The sequence below is a fragment of the Sminthopsis crassicaudata genome, chromosome 1 (assembly GCF_048593235.1).
Source record: "Sminthopsis crassicaudata isolate SCR6 chromosome 1, ASM4859323v1, whole genome shotgun sequence".
Lineage (NCBI taxonomy): Eukaryota > Metazoa > Chordata > Mammalia > Dasyuromorphia > Dasyuridae > Sminthopsis > Sminthopsis crassicaudata.
The window spans coordinates 7,709,201-7,730,703 of NC_133617.1; the positions used below are offsets into that span (position 1 = coordinate 7,709,201).

The 21,503-nt window shown below is 63.6% G+C and overlaps 1 protein-coding gene across 1 annotated transcript; it reads left to right on the forward strand.

The window, feature by feature from the left end:
• The first annotated feature begins 5,782 nt into the window (after window positions 1-5,782).
• MMP11 (matrix metallopeptidase 11) lies at window positions 5,783-14,988 on the forward strand. The gene is given in 9 exon segments (XM_074291095.1): window positions 5,783-5,951; window positions 9,240-9,410; window positions 9,412-9,446; window positions 9,916-10,059; window positions 10,969-11,102; window positions 11,350-11,630; window positions 11,722-11,926; window positions 13,602-13,859; window positions 14,169-14,988. Coding segments are annotated over 9 exon segments (1,494 nt in total). The 5' UTR covers window positions 5,783-5,831; the 3' UTR covers window positions 14,315-14,988.
• Window positions 14,989-21,503: the final 6,515 nt, after the last annotated feature.

Below are 21,503 nucleotides of genomic sequence, written 5' to 3' on the forward strand. Positions count from 1 at the left end.
TCTCTTCCTTCCCTCTGTCCATAGGGGGTACCATACTCTTACCTACAGATGTTCTTGAAAACTTTTTCTTTAGGATTGCTGAACCCTCTCAAGATAGCTTGGGATTTGCTGACTAGAATTCTTTCTTAATGATCATGTCTTAAATCAAAACCACTCTGATGTTCACTGATTGGCCAAGAATAGATCTCAGATCAAGACCCCAGATCAGAGTTTGAGGCCTGATCCACTCTGAGTGAATGTAGAAGTAGCAATCAGGTACCAGCAGCTCCCCCCCTCCAGCACCCTCCCCCAGGTACCAGCAGCTCCCCCCCTCCAGCACCCTCCCCCAGGTACCAGCAGCTCCCCCCCTCCAGCACCCTCCCCCAGGTACCAGCAGCTCCCCCCTCCAGCACACTCCCCCAGCCAGCTCCGCCCCCTCCTGCACCCTCCGGCTACCTGGGAGGGCTGTGAGGCTCAGCGAGGGGCCATGGGCAACGGGCTTTCCAGCATCCGAGTTTTTCTGGCCGCTGTTACCGGGGTTTCTATCGAGGGCTGAGTGCGAAGCCGCTCGATAGGGCCTGAGGGGGCCGGGAGAGACATTTGGGGGGGAGAAAGCAGTGGGGGGCGGCAGCTCCAGGAAGGGGGAAGTGGGGGAAGGAGGAGGGGGGCGGGGACACCCCCCCATCAGTCTCCAGAGGAAGCAAGAGGAAGGAGGGGCAGAGCTGGAAGCTCACCCCGTCCAATTTGCAAACCCGTGTGCACAAGCTCCCCTGCAATCCACACCCGTGTGCACACACGGACACGCGCTCCCCTGCAATCCACTCCCGTGTGCACGCACGGACAGGCTCTCCTGCACGCACACACCTGCACAAATGTACCTCCTTCTACAACGCGCGCATGAGCCCATGCACAGACTCCTCCAACGCGCACACCGTGCACCCGCACTCACTTCCCTCCACACAGGCGTACAGGCTTCCAGGCTAGCGCGCGGCGGCACTGCGGAACACGCGGCACATCCAGCCGGGAAATGGGCCGAAAAGAAGGAAGGGGGGGTTCAGGGAGGGGGGAAAAGTCCCGCTGAGCTAAAACTTGTGGGGGTGGAGGGCCTGGGGGAAAGGGAGACAAGGGCTAAGAAGTGAGCCCGCGCTGGGGATGAGGAAGAGAGGCCCCCCTCCTGTTCTCCCCCCTCCCCCCAGTCTATGAGGAGACAGCGGCCCCGGCCCCGGCTTGGGCTGCAACTTGCTCCCCACAGACACCGGGGGTGCCAGAAGAAGCCCTTTGGGGGCCGCTGCCGCGCTTCTCGTTTTTCACCAGCTGGTTTATGGAAAGGTTTTTTCTTTCTTTCTTTTTCAGTTGGGAATTGGGAGGGAGAGAAGGGAGATTTCTGCCCATTGGAGAAATGAAAGTTTAAATTGAATGCAAATTGGCTAGTTGAGGCAGGCCGGGAAACCTTATACCAGTCTTGTTTCCAAGGCAAACAAGGAATTGATTGAAGTTTATAAACAATCGGAGCTGGATTTCCCAACAATCAATGGCCGAGGAACACCAACAGGTTTTTTTTTTGTTTGTTTGTTTGTTTTTTGCGGAGGCATTTGGGGTTAAGTGACTTGCCCAGGGTCACACAGCTAGGAAGTGTTAAGTTTCTGACCCCGGATTTGCGCTCAGGTCCTCCTGACTTCAGGGCTGGGGCTCTATGCACGCATCGGCAGTGTTCTAAAGAGCAAAAACCAAGCTCGCCATCACTATCTGTATTTTAAAAAAACTCTCCTGGAGACATGAAAATTGGCGCAGCTCTAAGGTTCTCTCTCCTGCCTCTCAAGATGGGCCAAGCTGACCACAAGGGAAAATGACGAATGCTGGAGGATTTGTGGGAAAACAGCACATTGACATGCGCCTGACAATGAACTGGTCCAGCTCTTCTGAAAACATGGAGACCCGGCCCAGCACATTTTATAACCAAAGATTCCAAAGAAAGAGCAGTTTGTGCACAAACACATTTTTACTCTTATCGTTTTTGGGGTGGGAAAAATCCTGGAAACTGGGGGGGGGTCAGCTAGGGAACGGTCACGTGAGTTTATGGTTATTACTTTCTGTCAGGAAGGATAAAGGAAGTGTCAGAGAGATAGGAGAAGATCCACATTCAGTGAATTGAACAGAAAAAGAACGACTTTAATGACTTTATTTTCAAAATACACGTAACGATAGTTTTCAACATTCAGCCTTGCAAGACCTTGTGCTCCCAATTTTTCTCCCTCTCTGCCCCTCAGCCCCATTCCCTTGAGTAATCGAATATAGGTTAAACATGAGCATTCAAGAAGAACTATTGATAAAATAAAAGCAACAACGCAAACTTGGAAAGACTGAAAAACCCGGCCGGACGCAGCGACCAATCGTGATGTCAAAGGCTCTTCCTGCTGCCAGAGGTGGGAGACTGGGGGCAGAATGCTGCCTCTGTCTATGTCTTACAAGGAATTGCTTTGCCTCTCTTTCCCTTCGAGGACAGAAAAAATGTTTAACAGAAGCCAACAGAAGGCATAAAGCCAAATAAATATGCTCCTGGGCTGCCTCAAGCTATGTGGTGGCTCAGCACTGAACGGTGGTCCTTTTATCCCCCACCCGCACCCCAGGAGGACAACAGTGCAGAAAGGAGTCGCGTTCAGCTTGCAGCCCCTTCGGGAGAGCCCAGAGATTTCGGGGGCAATGACTGGAGCTGCCCGGCGGTAACCGTGGCAAGTGGCTTCAGGTTCTCATTGGTTTTCATTTTTTTGCTGAAGCAATTGGGGTTAAATGACTTGCCCAGGGTTACACTTCTAGGAAGTATAAAGTGTCTAAGGCTGGATTTGAACTCAGGTCCTCCTGCCTTCAGGGCTGGCGCGCTATCTACTGTGCCATCTAGCTGCCCCTTCTCATTGGTTTTTATATCCATCTCCCAGCAGATTGGAAGAATAAGTAAGTTACTGGAGCTGTTTTCATGCATTTTCACCTGTGTATTCTTTGTTGTTTCATTATCTTCAGTCCTGTCTGACTCTGAGACCTTCTTTCTGGGGGTTATCTTGGCAAAGATACTGGAGAGGTTTGCCATTTTCTTCTGTGGCCCATTTTACAGATGAGGAAATTGAGGTAGACTCAATTAAATGACTTGCCCAGGTTCATACAGCTAGTAAGTGTCTGAGGCTGGATCTGAACTTAGGTTCTCCTGACTCCAAGCCCAACGTCTACCTACTGTGCCGCTAAGCTGCCCTATTATATCCTGGGAGTGTCCTGATCTTTAGCACTTCTGTATAGGAAATAAAGGCCCATCCTTCATACTCACTGGAGGCTGACACAGAGCATGGAGCCTGCCCTCACAAAGAGCCGAGTTCAAATGTGGCCTCAGATGCTTCCGAGCTTTGAGAACTCGAGGCAAGTCAGTCGGCCTCATCAAAACTGGTGCTGGGATGGCACCCACCTGGCAGGGTTGCGAGGCTCGAGGGAAATTGCATCTGCAGCGCTTTGCGGACCTTCGGGTGGTTTGCAGACATGTGCTATTCTTAGCAAGGACCCTCATCTTTCCTTTTTGCAAAGATCTGGACAAGCTTTGCCAGGGGTGGGATTGGGGCCCTGGAGCCCAGGGGCACGGAGCAGGAAGGGGGGTGCCCTGGCCCAGCCTCCTGGGCCACCTCTGCGGGTCTGCGGAGAGGAAGCGGCAGCCTCCTATGCCCATTTCTGGTCTTCTGGAGAGCGTACCCTTTGGAAGTGTTCTGTCACAAATTGCTCCTCTCCTCTGGCCCATTCCCTGGAGACGGCTCCCGTGGCTGGGCAGCCGGGCCCCTTGGGATACCCCAGAGGAGGCCAGAATGCCGGGGATCCACAGGACGACGGAGTCCGTGTGGGCCCAGAGAGCCGGCGAGAGCGATCTCCACCTCGAGGGACGTCCTCCAGGAAACCCAAGAGCCGGGCTGGAAGGCTGAGCTCAGGGGGTGACTGCCCTCCTCTGATGGGTGAGGAACTTGCCCAGGGTCACACAGTGAACCTCAATGCCTCCCAAGGAGACGGGGTGGTGACGTGGCAAGTCAGGCCCTCCATCAGCTCCTACAGAATGGGATCGTCGCCACTGCCTGTGAGTCTGAGGCCGGGCCCCATTCCGCCTCCACGGCCCCCACTCAGCCGGGTTCCCCTGGGGAGAGAGAGGGGCTGGGGTGGGCACCATTCCCTGGGGAGAGGCTCTCAGGACAACCGGGCCTGGAATCCCAGGAAGAGACAGGGCTCAGAGCCCTGGAGGGCAGCGGAGAGCCTGTGCCCCCATGGAGGAGCTGGAGACAATGGGCGCATCTTTGAGAGCTACAGGAACTGCACTGAGAAGCTGCTTCTTACTTTAGGCACGCGCGTGACTTATCACTTGTTTATGTGGAGCATAAGTCGGGAAGTCCGCCAGCAGCAGCCAGAGAGGGGGGCCAGAGGCTGGAGAAGGAGGCCGAAGGCGAGGGGAGGCAGGCAGAGATGGGAGGCAGAGGGCACCGCGCACAGGAAGAGGCCGGAGGGGACCCTAAGAAACAGGCCAGAGAAGGGCTGTCCGAGAATTCAGGCCCACGGAGGAGAAAAGAGGAGCCAGGAGAATCCCGGCCGAAGAAACATAGGAAGGGCCAGAGGCCGCAGGAGATTGGACCAGATGGCCCAGGGCCAAGGAATGGGGCTCAGAGGCTGGAGGACAACAGGAGAGTCTGGGAGCGTGACTCAGAGGAGGCAGGCTCCCAGGGGGCGGCTTGGGATCCCAGCCAGCCCTACGCTGGGGGCTTCCTGTGGTCTAGTTCTGGGCCCAGCTCCGTGTGTGTGTGTGTGTGTGTGTGTGTGTGAGAGAGAGAGACAGAGGCAGAGACACAGAGACACAGAGAGACAGAGACACAGAGAGACAGAGAGACAGAGACAGAGAGAGAGAGACAGAGAGGGACAGAGAGAGAGAAAGAGAGAGAAGAGAGAAAGAGAGAAAGAAAGAGAGAGAGAGAGAGAGAGAGAGAGAGAGAGAGAGAGAGAGAGACAGAGAGAGAGACAGAGAGAAAGAAAGAGAGAGAGAGAGAGAGAGAGAGAGAGAGAGAGAGAGAGAGAGAGACAGAGAGACAGAGAGACAGAGAGACAGAGACAGGCAGGCAGACAAAGATAGAGACAGAGGTGGGGACAGAAACAAAGACAGAGACAGAGAAGCACAGAGAGGCAGAGAGACAGAGAGACAGAGAGAGAGAGAGACAGGCAGGCAGACAAAGATAGAGACAGAGAGAAGCACGGGCTGCTGTCGGGGCTAGCCAGGCCAGACTGGGCCCCGTCCTTTGTGGCCATTTGAAGCTTCCTGTTTGGAGAGTGGCCAGCGCCCCCTGGGACCAGCTGATCCCCCCCCCCTTGTCTATTGCTGGGGTCCTAGGGTCCCAGCCCCGGCCCTTTCCCCTCCCCCTGCCTAGCCCCCTCCCTCTGTGGCCCCCTCCTGTGCAGCCCCCCCCCCCCCCCCCGCGGGCCCACCACTTCGGGGGACGTCTGTTCGGGATCAGGGCTGGAGCAGGGTGCTTTCCAGATGTGGGGGAGGGGGCAGGGGCAGGCTGCCCCTCGGCTCCCCCCCTCCTTACTCAGAGGGGGGTGGGGAGAGAGGGAGAGAGAACAAAAGGCAGGCTGGGTGCCGGTGGCGGGGGGCAGGGCCAGGCGCGATTGGCGAGGCGGGGAGGGGGGCAGAGCCGGGGAGAGGGGGGCCGCGGGGAGGGGAGGGGGGAGGGAAGGCTCCCGGCCCGCTGGCTGGGGGGGGGGGAGGGGCGGGCCGGGCTGAGCCTATAAAGGGCGGCAGTCACCCCGGCTCCGGGCCCGCCCCGCAGGCCCCTGGCGCCCGCCCCGGGATGGCCCCAGCCCCGGCCCGCAGCCGCCGCCCGCTCCGGCTCCCCGGAGCCCTGGTCCTGCTCCCGCTGCTGCTCTCGCCCTCGTTCCCGGCCCCGGCCCGGCCCCCCGCGCCGCTGCCCGTGAGTCCGAGCGCCCCGCTCCGGCCCCTCCCCGCCCCCCCCCCCCGGCTCCCGCGGGAGCGGGGCTGGGGGGAGGGGTCCCTCGGGGTGGGGGGGCAGCGCCCAGCCCCGTGCCCTTGTGGATGTCCCGGAGTCCCTGCCCAGGTCTGGGCCGGCCCCCTGCTCCTCCCCCTCCCCTCCCCCCTCCCTCTCTGCCCGCCCCCTCCCCTCCCCTCCCCTCCGCTTTCCTCCCAGCTCCCTGGGCCCAGGTGCCCTTGTCTCTCAGCGCCCCTCCCCCTCCCGGGGGCTCTCCGGGGAGGAGACTCGGGGCTCCCTTGGCCACGCCCCCGAGGGGGCCGGTCCCCGCTGGCGCGGCCGCTTCCTCCCGCTTCTCCTCGCGCTCGGGGGGCTGCCGGGGAGTGCGGCGGCCGGCCGGCGCGGGGCTCGCGGCAGGTGTCCACGCTGGGCCCCGGGGGCCGCTCGAGGTGTGTCTCCGCGGGCCTGCGAGAAAGGGCCTCTGAAGACGCCCGGAAGAGCCCTCACCTCTGCGCCCGGAGGCTGCGCACCTGTCCCGTGCCGGCCGGCCCCCCCCCCCCCCCCCGCAGGCTGCTCTGGCCCCGCCCCCCACTGTGCCGGCGGGGAGCCCGGGGCGCTAAGAATCTCCAGGCCCAGCGGGGGCTCCGCTGCTCCCTCTTAGCGACGTGCCCAGGGCCGCGGCGCGCCAGCCCCCCCCCTCCCCCCCCGCGAGGGTGGCCTGAATGGCGGGCAATGCAAAGTGGGGCCGGGCCCGCGGCTGGGCGGGCAGCGCGAGGCCGGCGAGGGCCAGGCTGGGCTGCCGGAGCTTCGGGCCTCAGGTCAGGCCCCGGACCCCGACGCCGGCCCGCGAGTTCTCTCCCGCCGAGGGGCGGAGCCGCCCGCAGGGAACGCGCCGCGCCCACGAAGCTGGGGGGGGGGCGGGGCTCCGGCGGATTCCGGGCTCTCCCTCCTCGCCGGCGCCCGCGCTCCGAACCGCGCGCTAGCTGGCCCTGGGAACGGCCCTGCGGCTCCGGCTCCCCGCACTCTCGGGATCTCCCCTCCCACTTACTGGGGCTGCTTTCTTAGGGCCCCAAAGGCACACCCTGAGCTCTAGGGTGACCCCCGGGGGCCTCGGGCTTCTAAGGTGAAAAATGTGAGGTTATTCTGTCACACACTCACACACACACACAGACACACACTCACACTCACAGTCACACACTCACACTCACAGTCACACACTCACACACACACTCACTCACACACACACAGACACACACACACTCACAGTCACATACAGACACACACTCACACTCACTCACACACACTCACACACACACTCACAGTCACACACTCACACACACACACAGACACACTCACACTCACAGTCACACACACACACACACACACACACAGACACACACTCACACTCACAGTCACACACTCACTCACACACAGTCACACACACACACACAGTCACACACTCACACACACACTCACTCACACACAGTCACACACACACACACACACTCACACACATATGTTATATATGTGTCTTCTAGGCTTAAAGGAACCATTAAAGATACTGGTGCTGCCGTTTGTTAACAATGTAGCGAGTAGTGAAACAAAGAAGGAAAGATCGTTTACAATGTTTCAGCTGGAAAGGTCCCTGGAGGAAATCCCCCTGACCTCCCGCCCCCTTCCCCCCCCCCCCTTTGCCACAGTTGCATCTCTCAGCCTTCTTGGAAAAGTCTCCGAAGACTTTCAGGGCTTCTCTTGCCATCTTGGCCCAGGAGATGCTCTCAGGAAAGTTCCCCCCTCCTCCCTCTCTTTCCCTTTCCCTTCCTTTCTTTTCCTCTCTCTGTCAGTCTGTGTCCTTGTGTCTTTCTGTCTCTATCTCTGTCTCTCCTTGTCTCTATCTCTCTCTGTCTCTCTGCATCTCTGTCTCACTGTCAGTCTGTCTCTCCCTATCTCTCTCTCTGTCTCTCTCTCTGTCTTTCTGTCTCTATCTCTGTCTCTCTGTGTCTTTCTCTCTGTCTCTCCTTGTCTCTATCTCTCTCTGTCTCTCTGTCTCACTGTCAGTCTCTCCCTATCTCTCTCTGTCTTTCTGTCTCTATCTCTGTCTCTCTGTGTCTTTCTCTCTCTCTCTCTGTCTCTATCTCTGTCTCTCTGTGTCTTTCTCTCTGTCTCTGTCTCTCCTTGTCTCTCTCTCTCTCTGTCTCTCTGTATCTCTGTCTCACTGTCAGTCTGTCTCTCCCTATCTCTCTCTCTGTCTTTCTGTCTCTATCTCTGTCTCTCTGTGTCTTTCTCTCTGTCTCTCCTTGTCTCTATCTCTCTCTGTCTCTCTGTCTCACTGTCAGTCTCTTCCTATCTCTCTCTGTCTTTCTGTCTCTATCTCTGTCTCTCTGTGTCTTTCTCTCTCTCTCTCTGTCTCTATCTCTGTCTCTCTGTGTCTTTCTCTCTGTCTCTGTCTCTCCTTGTCTCTCTCTCTCTCTGTCTCTCTGTATCTCTGTCTCACTGTCAGTCTGTCTCTCCCTATCTCTCTCTCTGTCTCTCTCTCTGTCTTTCTGTCTCTATCTCTGTCTCTGTGTCTTTCTCTCTGTCTCTCCTTGTCTCTATCTCTCTCTGTCTCTCTGTATCTCTGTCTCACTGTCAGTCTGTCTCTCCCTATCTCTCTGTCTTTCTGTCTCTATCTCTGTCTCTCTGTGTCTTTCTTTCTGTCTCTGTCTCTCCTTGTCTTTCTCTCTCTCTCTCTGTCTCTCTGTCTCACTGTCAGTCTGTCTCTCCCTATCTCTCTCTCTGTCTTTCTGTCTCTATCTCTGTCTCTCTGTCTTTCTCTGTCTCTCCTTGTCTCTATCTCTCTCTGTCTCTCTCTGCATCTCTGTCTCACTGTCAGTCTGTCTCTCCTTATCTCTTTGTCTCTCTCTCTCTGTCTTTCTGTCTCTATCTCTGTCTGTGTCTTTCTCTCTGTCTCTGTCTCTCCTTGTCTCTATCTCTGTCTGTCTCTCTGTATCTCTGTTTCTCTCAAAATACTTTTGAATGCGAAGCAGCCGCCCCTGCTGGGGGGGGGGGGTGACATCTGCCAGCCTCCGGGTGCGGCCCTGTCCTGGGCGCTGCTGGAAGGGGAGCTCCTCGAGGGCAGGCCCTGATGCGAGTCCTGCCCACAGCAGGAGCGTCAGCGTCTGTTGGCCGGAGCAGAAGCGGGGGGAGAGGTTGGGGGGGGCTCCACTGCCAGTCAGAGCTGGGTTCGGGGCTGAGGCATGGGGGGCATTCTGAGGCTTCTCCGCTCCCCTGCAGGACTCGGCACTCGAGGAGGATGGGCGCCAGCTCAAGGCCGTTGCCCAGGCCGCGGCCTCCGAGTCAGAGCCTCCCCGGCCTGCCACGGCTCGGGGCCGCCCCCGCTGCGGGGTACCCAACCTGCCCCCCGGATTGCGCCTCCAGAACCGGCAAAAACGCTTCGTGCTGTCGGGGGGGGCGCTGGGAGAAGCTCAACCTCACTTATAGGTAGGGAGGCTGGGTCTCCGCGGGGGGGGGGGGGGGGGGGCGCAGGGCCCTCGGACCTCTGCACCCGCAGCTCCTTCAGATGAGGCTGCCCAGGGAGTGGGGAGGCCGGCCTCACCTTCCAGAGGGGGGATGACGAGGAGGGCAGGAGGGGGGCCCGACCCTTGCTGGCCCCCTCCCTCCCCATCTTCCTGTAAGGCACCGAGGCAGGGCTGGAGGCCACGGGCCCGGAGTCCCAAAGGGCTGAGGCCAAATGCAGCCTCGGACACTTTCTTGCTGAATGACCCTTGCTAGCTGAGTCACCTGATCTCCGCCTGCCTTAGTTTCCTCAGCTGCAGTACCAGACCCTACATGTAAGGCTGGAATACAGTTGGTACTTAATAAGTGCTCTTTCCCTCCTTCCTCCCGGCCCCTGTGGGATCTGGGGGCTCTGACCCCGCCTGGCCCCGACGTCTCCTCCCACGTGATCCAGAATCATGCGCTTCCCCTGGCAGCTGCTCAAGGAGCAGGTGCGGCAGATGATGGCCGAGGCCTTGGGGGTGTGGAGCAGCGTGACCCCGCTCACCTTCACCGAGGTGCGGGAGGGCAGGGCCGACATCATGATTGACTTCACCAGGTGAGCTCGGGACGCTGTGGCGGGCGGCCCCTGGCACTGCCCCTGCCCTGCCCTGGTCCTTCCCCTAGTACTGCCCCTGGCACTGCCCCTGCCCTGCCCTGGCCCTGCCCCTGGCACTGCCCCTGCCCTGCCCTGGTCCTTCCCCTAGTACTGCCCCTGGCACTGCCCCTGCCCTGCCCTGGTCCTTCCCCTAGTATTGCACCTGGCACTGCTCTGGCCCTGCCCCGGCCCTGCCCCTGGCACTGCCCCTGCCCTGCCCTGGTCCTTCCCCTAGTATTGCACCTGGCACTGCTCTGGCCCTGCCCTGGCCCTGCCCCTGGCACTGCCCCTGCCCTGCCCTGGTCCTTCCCCTAGTACTGCCCCTGGCACTGCTCTGGCCCTGCCCCGGCCCTGCCCCTGGCACTGCCCCTGCCCTGCCCTGGTCCTTCCCCTAGTACTGCCCCTGGCACTGCTCTGGCCCTGCCCCGGCCCTGCCCCTGGCACTGCCCCAGCCCTGCCCCTGGCACTGCTCTGGCCCTGCCCCTGGTACTCCCCCTGGCACTGCTCTGGTACTGCCCCTCGCCTTGGCTAGGCCGCTTCCATGCCATGCCAAAGTTCGGTGGGCTCCTGACATCCCAAAGTCCTTTTCTGGAAATCAGGAGCGGGACACCCGGGTTCCAGGGCTGTCAGGGTTCTCGTGGGGCGCCCTGGTACTGAACAGGGAGGCAAGTCCAAGCGGCCGAGTCTGCTGGTGATGACAGTGTGGAAGGGCACGGGGCGACTTCCCGGCCCTAGAGCCCTGCCCAGGGTCACAGCCCTGGATGAAGCGGTCCTTAGGTGGGAGGGGAGCCCTCCTAGTTCGCCAAATCCGTTCTCTGTCCCCGGCCAGGGGCAGCTGAGCCACGCTTGCTGACCTCCGGCCCTCCCCAGGTACTGGCACGGGGACAACCTCCCTTTCGACGGCCCCGGGGGCATATTGGCTCACGCCTTCTTCCCCAAGACCCACCGCGAGGGCGACGTGCACTTTGACTATGATGAGACCTGGACCATTGGGAACAACCTGGGTAGGAGAACCTTGGGCTGGGGAAACCGAGGCAGGCCGGGAAAAGCAGAGTCCTAGTGGAGGGGAGGCTGGGGGAACTGAGGCAGGCTGGATGGAGGGGAGGCTGGGGGAACTGAGGCAGGCTGGATGGAGGGGAGGCTGGATGGAGGGGAGGCTGGGGGAACTGAGGCGAGGTAGCGGGCCGGGCGACCCTGTGTGGGGATCCCCGGCTGGGGGCTCTGGACCGCAAGCTCCCGGCCCACCCCCAGGCACAGACTTGCTCCAGGTGGCGGCCCACGAGTTCGGCCACGTTCTGGGCCTCCAGCACTCGACTGAAGCCAAAGCCCTGATGTCCCCCTTCTACACTTTCCGCTACCCTCTGAGCCTGAGCCTGGATGACCGGCGGGGAATCCAGCACCTCTATGGACGGCGGCTCGCGCCCCGGCCCGGCCCGGAGTCCCCTCCGGCCCCGGGCCCCGCCGGGCCCCGCTCCGGAGCGCCTCCCGCGCCCCCGCCGGGCGACACGGACACCAACGAGATCTCCTTGGAGGTGAGTCGGCGGGGCTGCCCGCCAGCGCCCACCGTCCCCGGGGCCTCCGCCCCCAGCCGCCTCACTGTTCCCCCCCTCCCCCCCCGTGCAGCCGGACGCCTGCGACACGGACTTCGACGCCGCGGCCACTATCCGAGGGGAGCTCTTCTTCTTCAAGTCGGGCTTCGTCTGGAGGCTGAGAGCGGGCCGGCTCCAGCCCGGCTACCCGGCGCTGGCTTCTCGCCACTGGCAAGGCCTGCCCGCCGGCCTCGACGCCGCCTTTGAGGATCCGGAGGGCAACATCTGGTTTTTCCAGGGTGAGCCTCAGGGGAGTGCCCAGGAAGGGGCTGGGCCTGGGGGGGAGGGGGGAGCCCCGTGCCCACGGAAGTGCCCAGGGAGACTGGGGGCCGGGGGCACCCATGGGGGAGCTGGGAGGGACGGCGGGGAAGAGCCAGGGAGCTGGGAGACAGAGAGAGGAAGCGCCCGGGGGTCTCGAGGGAGGAGGCACCCATGGACCCCGGAGTCAGGAAATCCCGGAACCAGGTCCTATTTGGGCCGGCCGGGGCCCCTGACCCCTCACATCCGTGCCTCAGGGGTCTCAGATGGAAAATGGGGCCCACAACAGGGCCGGCCTCCTGGGGGGTGAGGAGGGCATGAGGTGATGACTATAAAAAAGCACTTAGCACAGGGCCAGAGTAAGCGCTTCCTAAATGCTTGTCCCTCTTTCCCTCCCTCCCTCTTCCTTCTTTCCTCCCTCCCTCCTTCCTTCCTCCATTACTCCTTCCCCCTTCTTTTTCCATTCTTCCATCCTTCCTCCCTCTTTTTCCCTTCTTTTTCCTTCTTTCCTTCCTCCCTCCCTCCCTCCCTTCCATCCTTCCTCCTTCTTTTTCCCTTCTTTTTCCTTCTTTCCTTCCTTCCCTCCGTCCTTCCCTGTCTCCCTTCTTCCCTTCCTTCTTCCCTCCCTCCTTTCCTTCCTTCCTTCCTTCCTTCCTTCCTCCCTCCCTTCCTTCCTTCCATCCTTCCTCCCTCTTTTTCCCTTCTTTTCCCTTCTTTTTCCTTCTTTCCTCCCTCCCTCCCTCCCTCCCTTCCTTCCTTCCTTCCTTCCATCCTTCCTCCCTCTTTTTCCCTTCTTTTTCCTTCTTTCCTTCCTTCCTTCCCTCCCTCCCTCCCTCCCTCCCTCCCTCTCTCCCTCCCTCCCTCCCTCCCTCCCTCCCTCCCTCCCTTCCTTCCTTCCTTCCTTCCTTCCTTCCTTCCTTCCTTCCTTCCTTCCTTCCTTCCTTCCTTCCTTCCTTCCTTCCTTCCTTCCTTCCTTCCTTCCTTCCTCCCTCCCTCCCCCCCACACTCCCTCCTTCCCCCCTCCCTTCCACCGGAGCACAGAGTCTCCCTTTTGGGGCGGGGCCAGCTGGGAGCCAGGGAGCAGTGGGTCCCTCTTCTTGTTGCTCCGGGGCGGGGGGGGGGGGCGCTCTCTCTGTCCTCCTCTGGCAGGGAGCCCCCTGGTTCCTGCTCGCAGCATCCCTCCCCGCAGCCCTTCAAGCTTTCACTCCCCAGGGCCCCCCCCCTCCTTTGGAGACTCCCAAGGGCCCTTCGGCGCGGCCGTCTGTCCGCCTCAGTCGGTCCCCCTCGGCTAAGCGCCTCCACGTTCCGGGCTCTGTGCTACAGAGGCCCAGGCCAGCGCCCTCCCTCTAGGGCGTCCAGTTCAGGGGGAGCCACCGAGCGGACAGATCTTCAGGAAGCCCACTGTGCAGGAGTGAACACGGGGAAGGTCTTGGACTAGGAGGGCCCCCGGCCCCAGGAGCACTCCGTCTCGCCGAGTACCTGTTAGGGCCCCCCCCAGTGCCTGTTAGGGGCCCCCCCCCCATGCGGGCATCTCAAAGGTGGCCAGGGAGGCTGGTTCCTGTAGCCCAGGACTCTGGGGGAGGATGATTCGGGCCCGCCCGCCTCAGGGTGAAGGGCGGCCTCCCAGCAGCCCCCTCACCCCTGTCTGCCCGCCAGGCTCTCGGTACTGGGTGTACGCCGGGGAGCAGCGCCTGCTGGGCCCCGCACCGCTCTCCGACCTGGGGCTGACGAGCCCGGCCATCGAGGCGGCGCTGGCGTGGGGGACGGGGAGGAGCAAGATCTACTTCTTCCACGGGGGCAGCTACTGGCGCTTCCATACCGGCACACGGCGCGTCGACGGCCCCTCCCCGCGCAGGACCACCGACTGGCGGGGCGTCCCCGCCGAGATCAGCGCCGCCTTCCAGGACAGTCACGGTGGGTTGGGCTGCGGGAGGGGAGGCCCCCGGGCTGGCCAGGGTCCCCGCTCCACCTTCACCTCCCACCAGGAAGAAGGGAAGTCTTCCTGAACATGGCAGCCCTCCCCATTGACCACTGCCCCTCCCTTCCCCCAAGGCCCTCCCCACCAACCGCTGCCCCCTCCCTGCCCTCCATGGCCCTCACTGACCACTGCCCCTCCCTGCCCTCCATGGCACTGACCACTGGCCCTCCCTGCCCTCCATGGCACTGACCACTGGCCCTCCCTGCCCTCCATGGCACTGACCACTGGCCCTCCCTGCCCTCCAGGCTATGCTTACTTCCTCCACGGTGACCAGTACTGGAAGTTTGACCCGGTGAAGGTGAGAGTCCTGGAGGGCTTCCCGCGCTCCATCGGCCAGGACTTCTTCGGCTGCGCCGGGCCGGCTCCCCCCGCTTCCAACGCCTTCCTCTGAGCCCCGGCCCGCCGCCGGCGGCCTTTTGGGGGCTGGCCTCCCACGGACGAGCCCGAGCCGGCAGCGCTATTTATTGGGGCGTGAAGATGAAGGCCGGGCCGGGCCTCGGGAGCCTGGGAGCCGGGGCGTGGAGGCAGAGGCCGGAGGCCATGCTGGTCGTGGCCCATGTTGTCAGCCCTGTCCGCCATCGTCCGCAGGTGACCTTGAAGACTCTCCACCTGCCCCACTGCAGACTCCACCCCTGAGAGCTGCCCCCCTATGCCCCCGTCTGGCTTCTGTCCCGGAGGATGTCATGGGGGGCCATGGGGGGCTTCCCCTTCCCGAGTCCTTATGCCTTTGCTTTCCGGGGGAGCTACTCCTTTCTTCCCTCCATTCCGGCCCTCGCCCCAACGTCTCCCCTGCAAAGGGCACGTTCCTCCAAGCCGTGGATCCCGGCCCAGGCGGGCTCGTGATCTCGGGCTGGGACGCGGCCCTCACCATAGAGACGCCCCTGCTTCCCGTAGCCCCAGGGCCCTCCTCAGGGCGTCGTCTCCCTGGAGCTCCAGGACAGGGGTCAGGGCGTCGCCTCGGACCCTGCGCTCCGTTTTCTGCCCTTCCTCTTCCTTCCTGCTGAGCCAAAGACACCGAGTCACTTAGCACCCTTAGCAGGACCTGCCAGGCGCGGGCCCCTGACCATTGGGCCGCCCTGCCTGTGCCCTGCCGGCTTCTGAAGACCCTCCCCAACTGCAGGCTCAGGACACGTGGTTCTTTGTGGCCAGGGCCTTGACCTCCAGTGGCAGCTGCAGTGGAGAGCAGGGCCCCTCCCACCAAGGGTGCTTGTGCCATGGACCCCCAGAGGCGGAGCCCAAAGCAAGCCTGACCCTCCTGAGGGCCAGCACGGGGCTGACTTCAGGGGACCTGACTCTGGCCCCCTCCCCGAGCAGGCGGTGCATCCCGGGCGGCTGGAGCCAGCTGGGGACGGCCCCCGCCAGGTACCCCGCCGGTCAGGCTGCCGGGCCCCCTCCTCGCCAGCTGGGGACGGCCACCGCCGGGTACCCCGCCGGTCAGGCTGCCGGGCCCCGTCCTCGCCAGCTGGGGACGGCCCCCGCCGGGTACCCCGCCGGTCAGGCTGCCGGGCCCCGTCCTCGCCAGCTGGGGACGGCCCCCGCCGGGTACCCCGCCGGTCAGGCTGCCGGGCCCCGTCCTCGCCAGCTGGGGACGGCCCCCGCCGGGTACCCCGCCGGTCAGGCTGCCGGGCCCCGTCCTCGCCAGCTGGGGACGGCCCCCGCCGGGTACCCCGCCGGTCAGGCTGCCGGGCCCCGTCCTCGCCAGCTGGGGACGGCCCCCGCCGGGTACCCCGCCGGTCAGGCTGCCGGGCCCCGTCCTCGCCAGCTGGGGACGGCCCCCGCCGGGTACCCCCGCCGGTCAGGCTGCCGGGCCCCGTCCTCGCCAGCTGGGGACGGCCCCCGCCGGGTACCCCGCCGGTCAGGCTGCCGGGCCCCGTCCTCGCCAGCTGGGGACGGCCCCCGCCGGGTACCCCGCCGGTCAGGCTGCCGGGCCCCGTCCTCGCCAGCTGGGGACGGCCCCCGCCGGGTACCCCGCCGGTCAGGCTGCCGGGCCCCGTCCTCGCCAGCTGGGGACGGCCCCCGCCGGGTACCCCGCCGGTCAGGCTGCCGGGCCCCGTCCTCGCCAGCTGGGGACGGCCCCCGCCGGGTACCCCGCCGGTCAGGCTGCCGGGCCCCGTCCTCGCCAGCTGGGGACGGCCCCCGCCGGGTACCCCGCCGGTCAGGCTGCCGGGCCCCGTCCTCGCCAGCTGGGGACGGCCCCCGCCGGGTACCCCGCCGGTCAGGCTGCCGGGCCCCGTCCTCGCCAGCTGGGGACGGCCCCCGCCGGGTACCCCGCCGGTCAGGCTGCCGGGCCCCGTCCTTGCCAGCTGGGGACGGCCCCCGCCAGGTACCCCGCCGGTCAGGCTGCTGGGCCCCGTCCTCCCCCGTGTCCAGTATGTAGCGCATCTTTTGTACCACTGGGCCGTCCATTTGACAATTAAATGCGGCCTGTTTTTCTATCGGACCTGTCCGGCCTCCTTCTTGGGCATGCCCTGGGCTTCCTTTCTGGCTCTTCGGAACCCTTCTTGATGCCCAGGACACAAGGGATTGCCCACAGTCGCCCGATCAGTGCCAGTTCTAGGGGGTGGAACTTGAGTCCAGCTCTCGTCTGATGTCGGGAAAGGGAGCTCAAGTCTCCGACCCTGACTTAGGTGGTGCTGCTGGGCCGGCCCCCAGACGTCTCTGAGCGGGGTCCTCATCTGCACATGGGCGGCTGCCCCTCCTCCCTCCCAGGAGGCCGAAGGGGCCTTTATCCTCCTGTCTGTTATCCGTCCTGGGAACGCGGCCCTTGGCCAGACCTCGAAAGAGGCTGACGAAAGCCTCCAGAGGTCGGACAGAGAATGGGAGGCCGAGAGGGGTAGGGCTTGGGTCCCCATCACGGCCAGTTCCTTGGGGCTCAGAAGTGGCCTTTGGACTCAGATACTTTGGTCCCCACGGCCCGTCTTGGCCCGGCAGGCGGAACAGCCTTGCCCAGGGCTGGGGGCAGCGGAGGCTCCGACACAAGAGGGTAGCCTGGCACTAAAGTCTGCAGGGCAGGTGGGCCCTGGGCCTGCGAGTGAGAGACAACGTGAAGTCCTCTCCTTGGGCCCAAGAAACCACCTCCCCAGGATAAGGCGGGCAGCCAGCGGTCCTCGGTTTTCCCGTGGTCCTGAGCCCCTGGGGGCTATGGGAACAGGAACTCCCGTGGAAGCGGGGGAGGCACCGCTTGGCACCCGGTCCCTTCTGAAGGGCCGCCGGGAGTCCGCTCCCCAGGGGGACCCCGGGCTCACCTCCAGAAGCCGGAGCCCAGGCTGGGCTGGGCTGCGACCACGAGGAGACAAGGCTGGCTTGGGGAGAGCTGACTAGGCAGGCCCGCTTCGGGGGCTGGGCGGGCGCGGGGAGCCCGAATACCCGACGGGGCCAGATTCTGAGATCTCCGAACGCGCCCTCCAACGGGACGGGCTGCTCCCGTTCTCTGCAGGTGCAAGCCCTGTGGCCCTTCCACTGCGCCGGCTGCCTTCCCTGCCCACTCCCGCCCACAGCGGGAGCCCGGGGAGTCCTGTCCCTGCGGACCAGCCAGGCTTTTCCTCCTGCACCCTAGCCATTATCTGCCATCGTCCTCTTCCGGTGCTCTCCCAGCATGCACCTCCACTGCCGCTCTACATGCAAGGGCGAGGGGAGGCTCTGTGGGAAGGGACGTGGCCGAGGGGAGGCTCTGTGGGAAGGGACGTGGCCATCCCCGTGGTGTCCCCCCAGCCTCAGCAGAGAAAAAGTGAAAAACTAGGAGGAGGAGGAGGAGGAGGAGGCCGCCCTGGAGCCATTTATCAAGAGAGTGGAGCTGGCTGGAGGAAGGCCCTGCCATAGTCACCTGGAAATTGCATTTCCAGAGCCCGGGGGTGTGCCCGCACTCGGGATCCTCACAAGCACCTTCCCGGGCACAGGGACCGGGAGCAGGGTCCCTCAGCTGGTGCCCAAAGCAGGCTCGCGGCCCCACGCCAGAGGCTCGAGCTGCCGGCTACAATGGAACGGCGCCTTAGGAGGGAAGGGGGGGGGCTGATGGGCCTTTTGGCTCATAAAGGAGAAGCCTGTGAGCTAAAACTCCCTGACAAAAGTGGGGTGACAGAAGGGGCCCAGCGAGGCACGCTGAGCGCTCTGGGATGCAGGTAGGAGGATGAGAAATGGAAGAAAAATGCAAAAGAGCTGCAGAAAGCGCCACCCTTGGCCCTCTTGTGCCCCATGAGCCTCTGCAGAGGAGAGGCCCAAGATGGCCGGGGCTGAGGCTGCTGGAGGCCGGGACTCCCTGCGCGTGGTCCAGCCTCCGACACTTCCCATGTAGGACCCTAGCCAGTCCTTCCCGAGATGGCCGGGGCCGAGGCTGCTGGAGGCCGGGACTCCCTGCGCTCGGTCCAGCCTCCGACACTTCCCATGTAGGACCCTAGCCAGTCCTTCCCGAGATGGCCGGGGCCGAGGCTGCTGGAGGCCGGGACTCCCTGCGCTCGGTCCAGCCTCCGACACTTCCCATGTAGGACCCTAGCCAGTCCTTCCCTAGATGGCCGGGGCCGAGGCTGCTGGAGGCCGGGACTCCCTGCGCTCGGTCCAGCCTCCGACACTTCCCATGTAGGACCCTAGCCAGTCCTTCCCGAGATGGCCGGGGCCGAGGCTGCTGGAGGCCGGGACTCCCTGCGCTCGGTCCAGCCTCCGACACTTCCCATGTAGGACCCTAGCCAGTCCTTCCCGAGATGGCCGGGGCCGAGGCTGCTGGAGGCCGGGACTCCCTGCGCTCGGTCCAGCCTCCGACACTTCCCATGTAGGACCCTAGCCAGTCCTTACCGAGATGGCCGGGGCCGAGGCTGCTGGAGGCCGGGACTCCCTGCGCTCGGTCCAGCCTCCGACGCTTCCCATGTAGGACCCTAGCCAGTCCTTCCCGAGATGGCCGGGGCCGAGGCAGCTGGAGGCCGGGACTCCCTGCGCTCGGTCCAGCCTCCGACACTTCCCATGTAGGACCCTAGCCAGTCCTTCCCGAGATGGCCGGGGCCGAGGCTGCTGGAGGCCGGGACTCCCTGCGCTCGGTCCAGCCTCCGACACTTCCCATGTAGGACCCTAGCCAGTCCTTCCCGAGATGGCCGGGGCCGAGGCTGCTGGAGGCCGGGACTCCCTGCGCTCGGTCCAGCCTCCGACACTTCCCATGTAAGACCCAGCCAGTCCCTTGGGTTTCCTCCGCTCTCAATCCAACATCAGGCCCTCCCTCCCGGGGTCTGGCCCAGGGCGGGCACAGAACCCCTTCAGACTTGGATGCTCTTGGAGCCCTTCCTGCTCCCCGAGTCGCCATCTGCCCCGTGCGTCCTCCCTTGCCAGCCTCTCCCAGGCGGCTCCTGTGGTTTGCTCCTGGGAACCTGGCCTCCCTCTGGGATCATCCCTCAGTCTGCAGCTGCACTCTTGGCCTTGGTCCCCGGAGAAGTGGCTGCTGTGTGGGCACTCTTGGGGTCACCAGAGAGAGCCCCCGGGCCCACATCACTGTGATTCCCATCCATCCTCAGCCGGTGAGCTTAATTCACTTTCAGCAGAGGGTTTTACTGTAATTTTACAGTAAGAACAGTTGTTTATTTTTCAAAATTAAAGCCTTTTCGTTTTCCCTGAGGCTGGAGTTAAGTGACTTGCCCAGGGTCACCCAGCTGGGAAATGTTAAGTGTCTGAGGCCGATTTGAACCCAGGTCCTCCAGACTTTAGAGCTGGTGCTCTAGCCACAAGCCTTTTATTTTCAAAACATGCAAGGATGATTTCTCACCGTGGCCCCGGGCAAAACCTTGGCTTCCCACCCCCTCCCCCACCCCCTCCCCTAAATGGCAAGTAATCCAATATGTGTTAAACACAGGAAACAAACAAACAAACAAACGCAAATCCAACGTGGGCATATTGTACCGTTATATCTCTGCACAAGAAAAATCAAATCAAACGGGGAAATGAGAAAGAAAATAAAATGCAAGCGAACAACCCAGAGAGAGGGAGGGTGCGGGGCTGGGCTCGGCTCAGCTCCCCCGCTCTCTCGGGGCTGCTCCAGCTCAGCACTGCTCTGCTGATTTGGCTCCTCTCATGGTTGGAGAGGCCGCGGCCATCAGAGCTGATCCTCACCCAGTCTCCTTGTGGATGTATACAACGATCTCCTGGCCCTGCTCACTTCCCTCAGCGTCACCTCCTGTGGGTCTCTCCAGCCTCTCGGAAATCCTCCCGCTGGTCATTTCTTCAGAGCAGTAACATTCCCCAACCTTCGTAAAACATAACTTATTCCCATAATGTCTCCAATGGATGGGCATCCCCTCAGTTCCCCGTTTCTGCCACCACACACAGGCCGCCACAGACATTCTTGCCCGTGTGGGTCCCTTTCCCTCCTTTAAGGCCGCTGTGGGAGCCGCAGACGCTGCTGAGCGCGGCAGTGGGAGCAGCGCAAGGGGCAGTGGGAGCCGCAGACGCTGCTGAGTGCGGCAGTGGGAGCAGCGCGCGGGGCAGTGGGAGCAGCGCGCGGGGCAGTGGGAGCAGTCGCGGGACAGTGGGAGCCGCAGACGCTGCTGAGTGCGGCAGTGGGAGCAGCGCGCGGGGCAGTGGGAGCAGCGCACGGGACAGTGAGAGCAGCGCGCGGGGCAGTGGGAGCAGCGCGCGGGGCAGTGGGAGCAGCCGCGGGACAGTGGGAGCCGCAGACGCTGCTGAGCGCGGCAGTGGGAGCAGCGCGCGGGACAGTGGGAGCAGCGCGCGGGGCAGTGGGAGCCGCAGACGCTGCTGAGCGCGGCAGTGGGAGCAGCGCACGGGACAGTGGGAGCAGCGCGCGGGACAGTGGGAGCAGCGCGCGGGGCAATGGGAGCCGCAGACGCTGCTGAGCGCGGCAGTGGGAGCAGCGCGCGGGACAGTGGGAGCAGCGCGCGGGGCAGTGGGAGCCGCAGACGCTGCTGAGCGCGGCAGTGGGAGCAGCGCACGGGACAGTGGGAGCAGCGCGCGGGACAGTGGGAGCAGCGCGCGGGGCAATGGGAGCCGCAGACGCTGCTGAGCGCGGCAGTGGGAGCAGCGCGCGGGACAGTGGGAGCAGCGCTGGGCAGTGGGAGCAGCCGCGGGACAGTGGGAGCAGCCGCGGGGCAATGGGAGCCGCAGACGCTGCTGAGCGCGGCAGTGGGAGCAGCGCGCGGGACAGTGGGAGCAGCGCGCGGGGCAGTGGGAGCCGCAGACGCTGCTGAGCGCGGCAGTGGGAGCAGCGCGCGGGACAGTGGGAGCAGCGCGCGGGGCAGTGGGAGCAGCCGCGGGACAGTGGGAGCCGCAGACGCTGCTGAGCGCGGCAGTGGGAGCAGCGCGCGGGGCAGTGGGAGCAGCGCGCGGGGCAGTGGGAGCCGCAGACGCTGCTGAGCGCGGCAGTGGGAGCAGCGCACGGGACAGTGGGAGCAGCGCGCGGGACAGTGGGAGCAGCGCGCGGGGCAATGGGAGCCGCAGACGCTGCTGAGCGCGGCAGTGGGAGCAGCGCGCGGGACAGTGGGAGCAGCGCTGGGCAGTGGGAGCAGCCGCGGGACAGTGGGAGCAGCCGCGGGGCAATGGGAGCCGCAGACGCTGCTGAGCGCGGCAGTGGGAGCAGCGCGCGGGACAGTGGG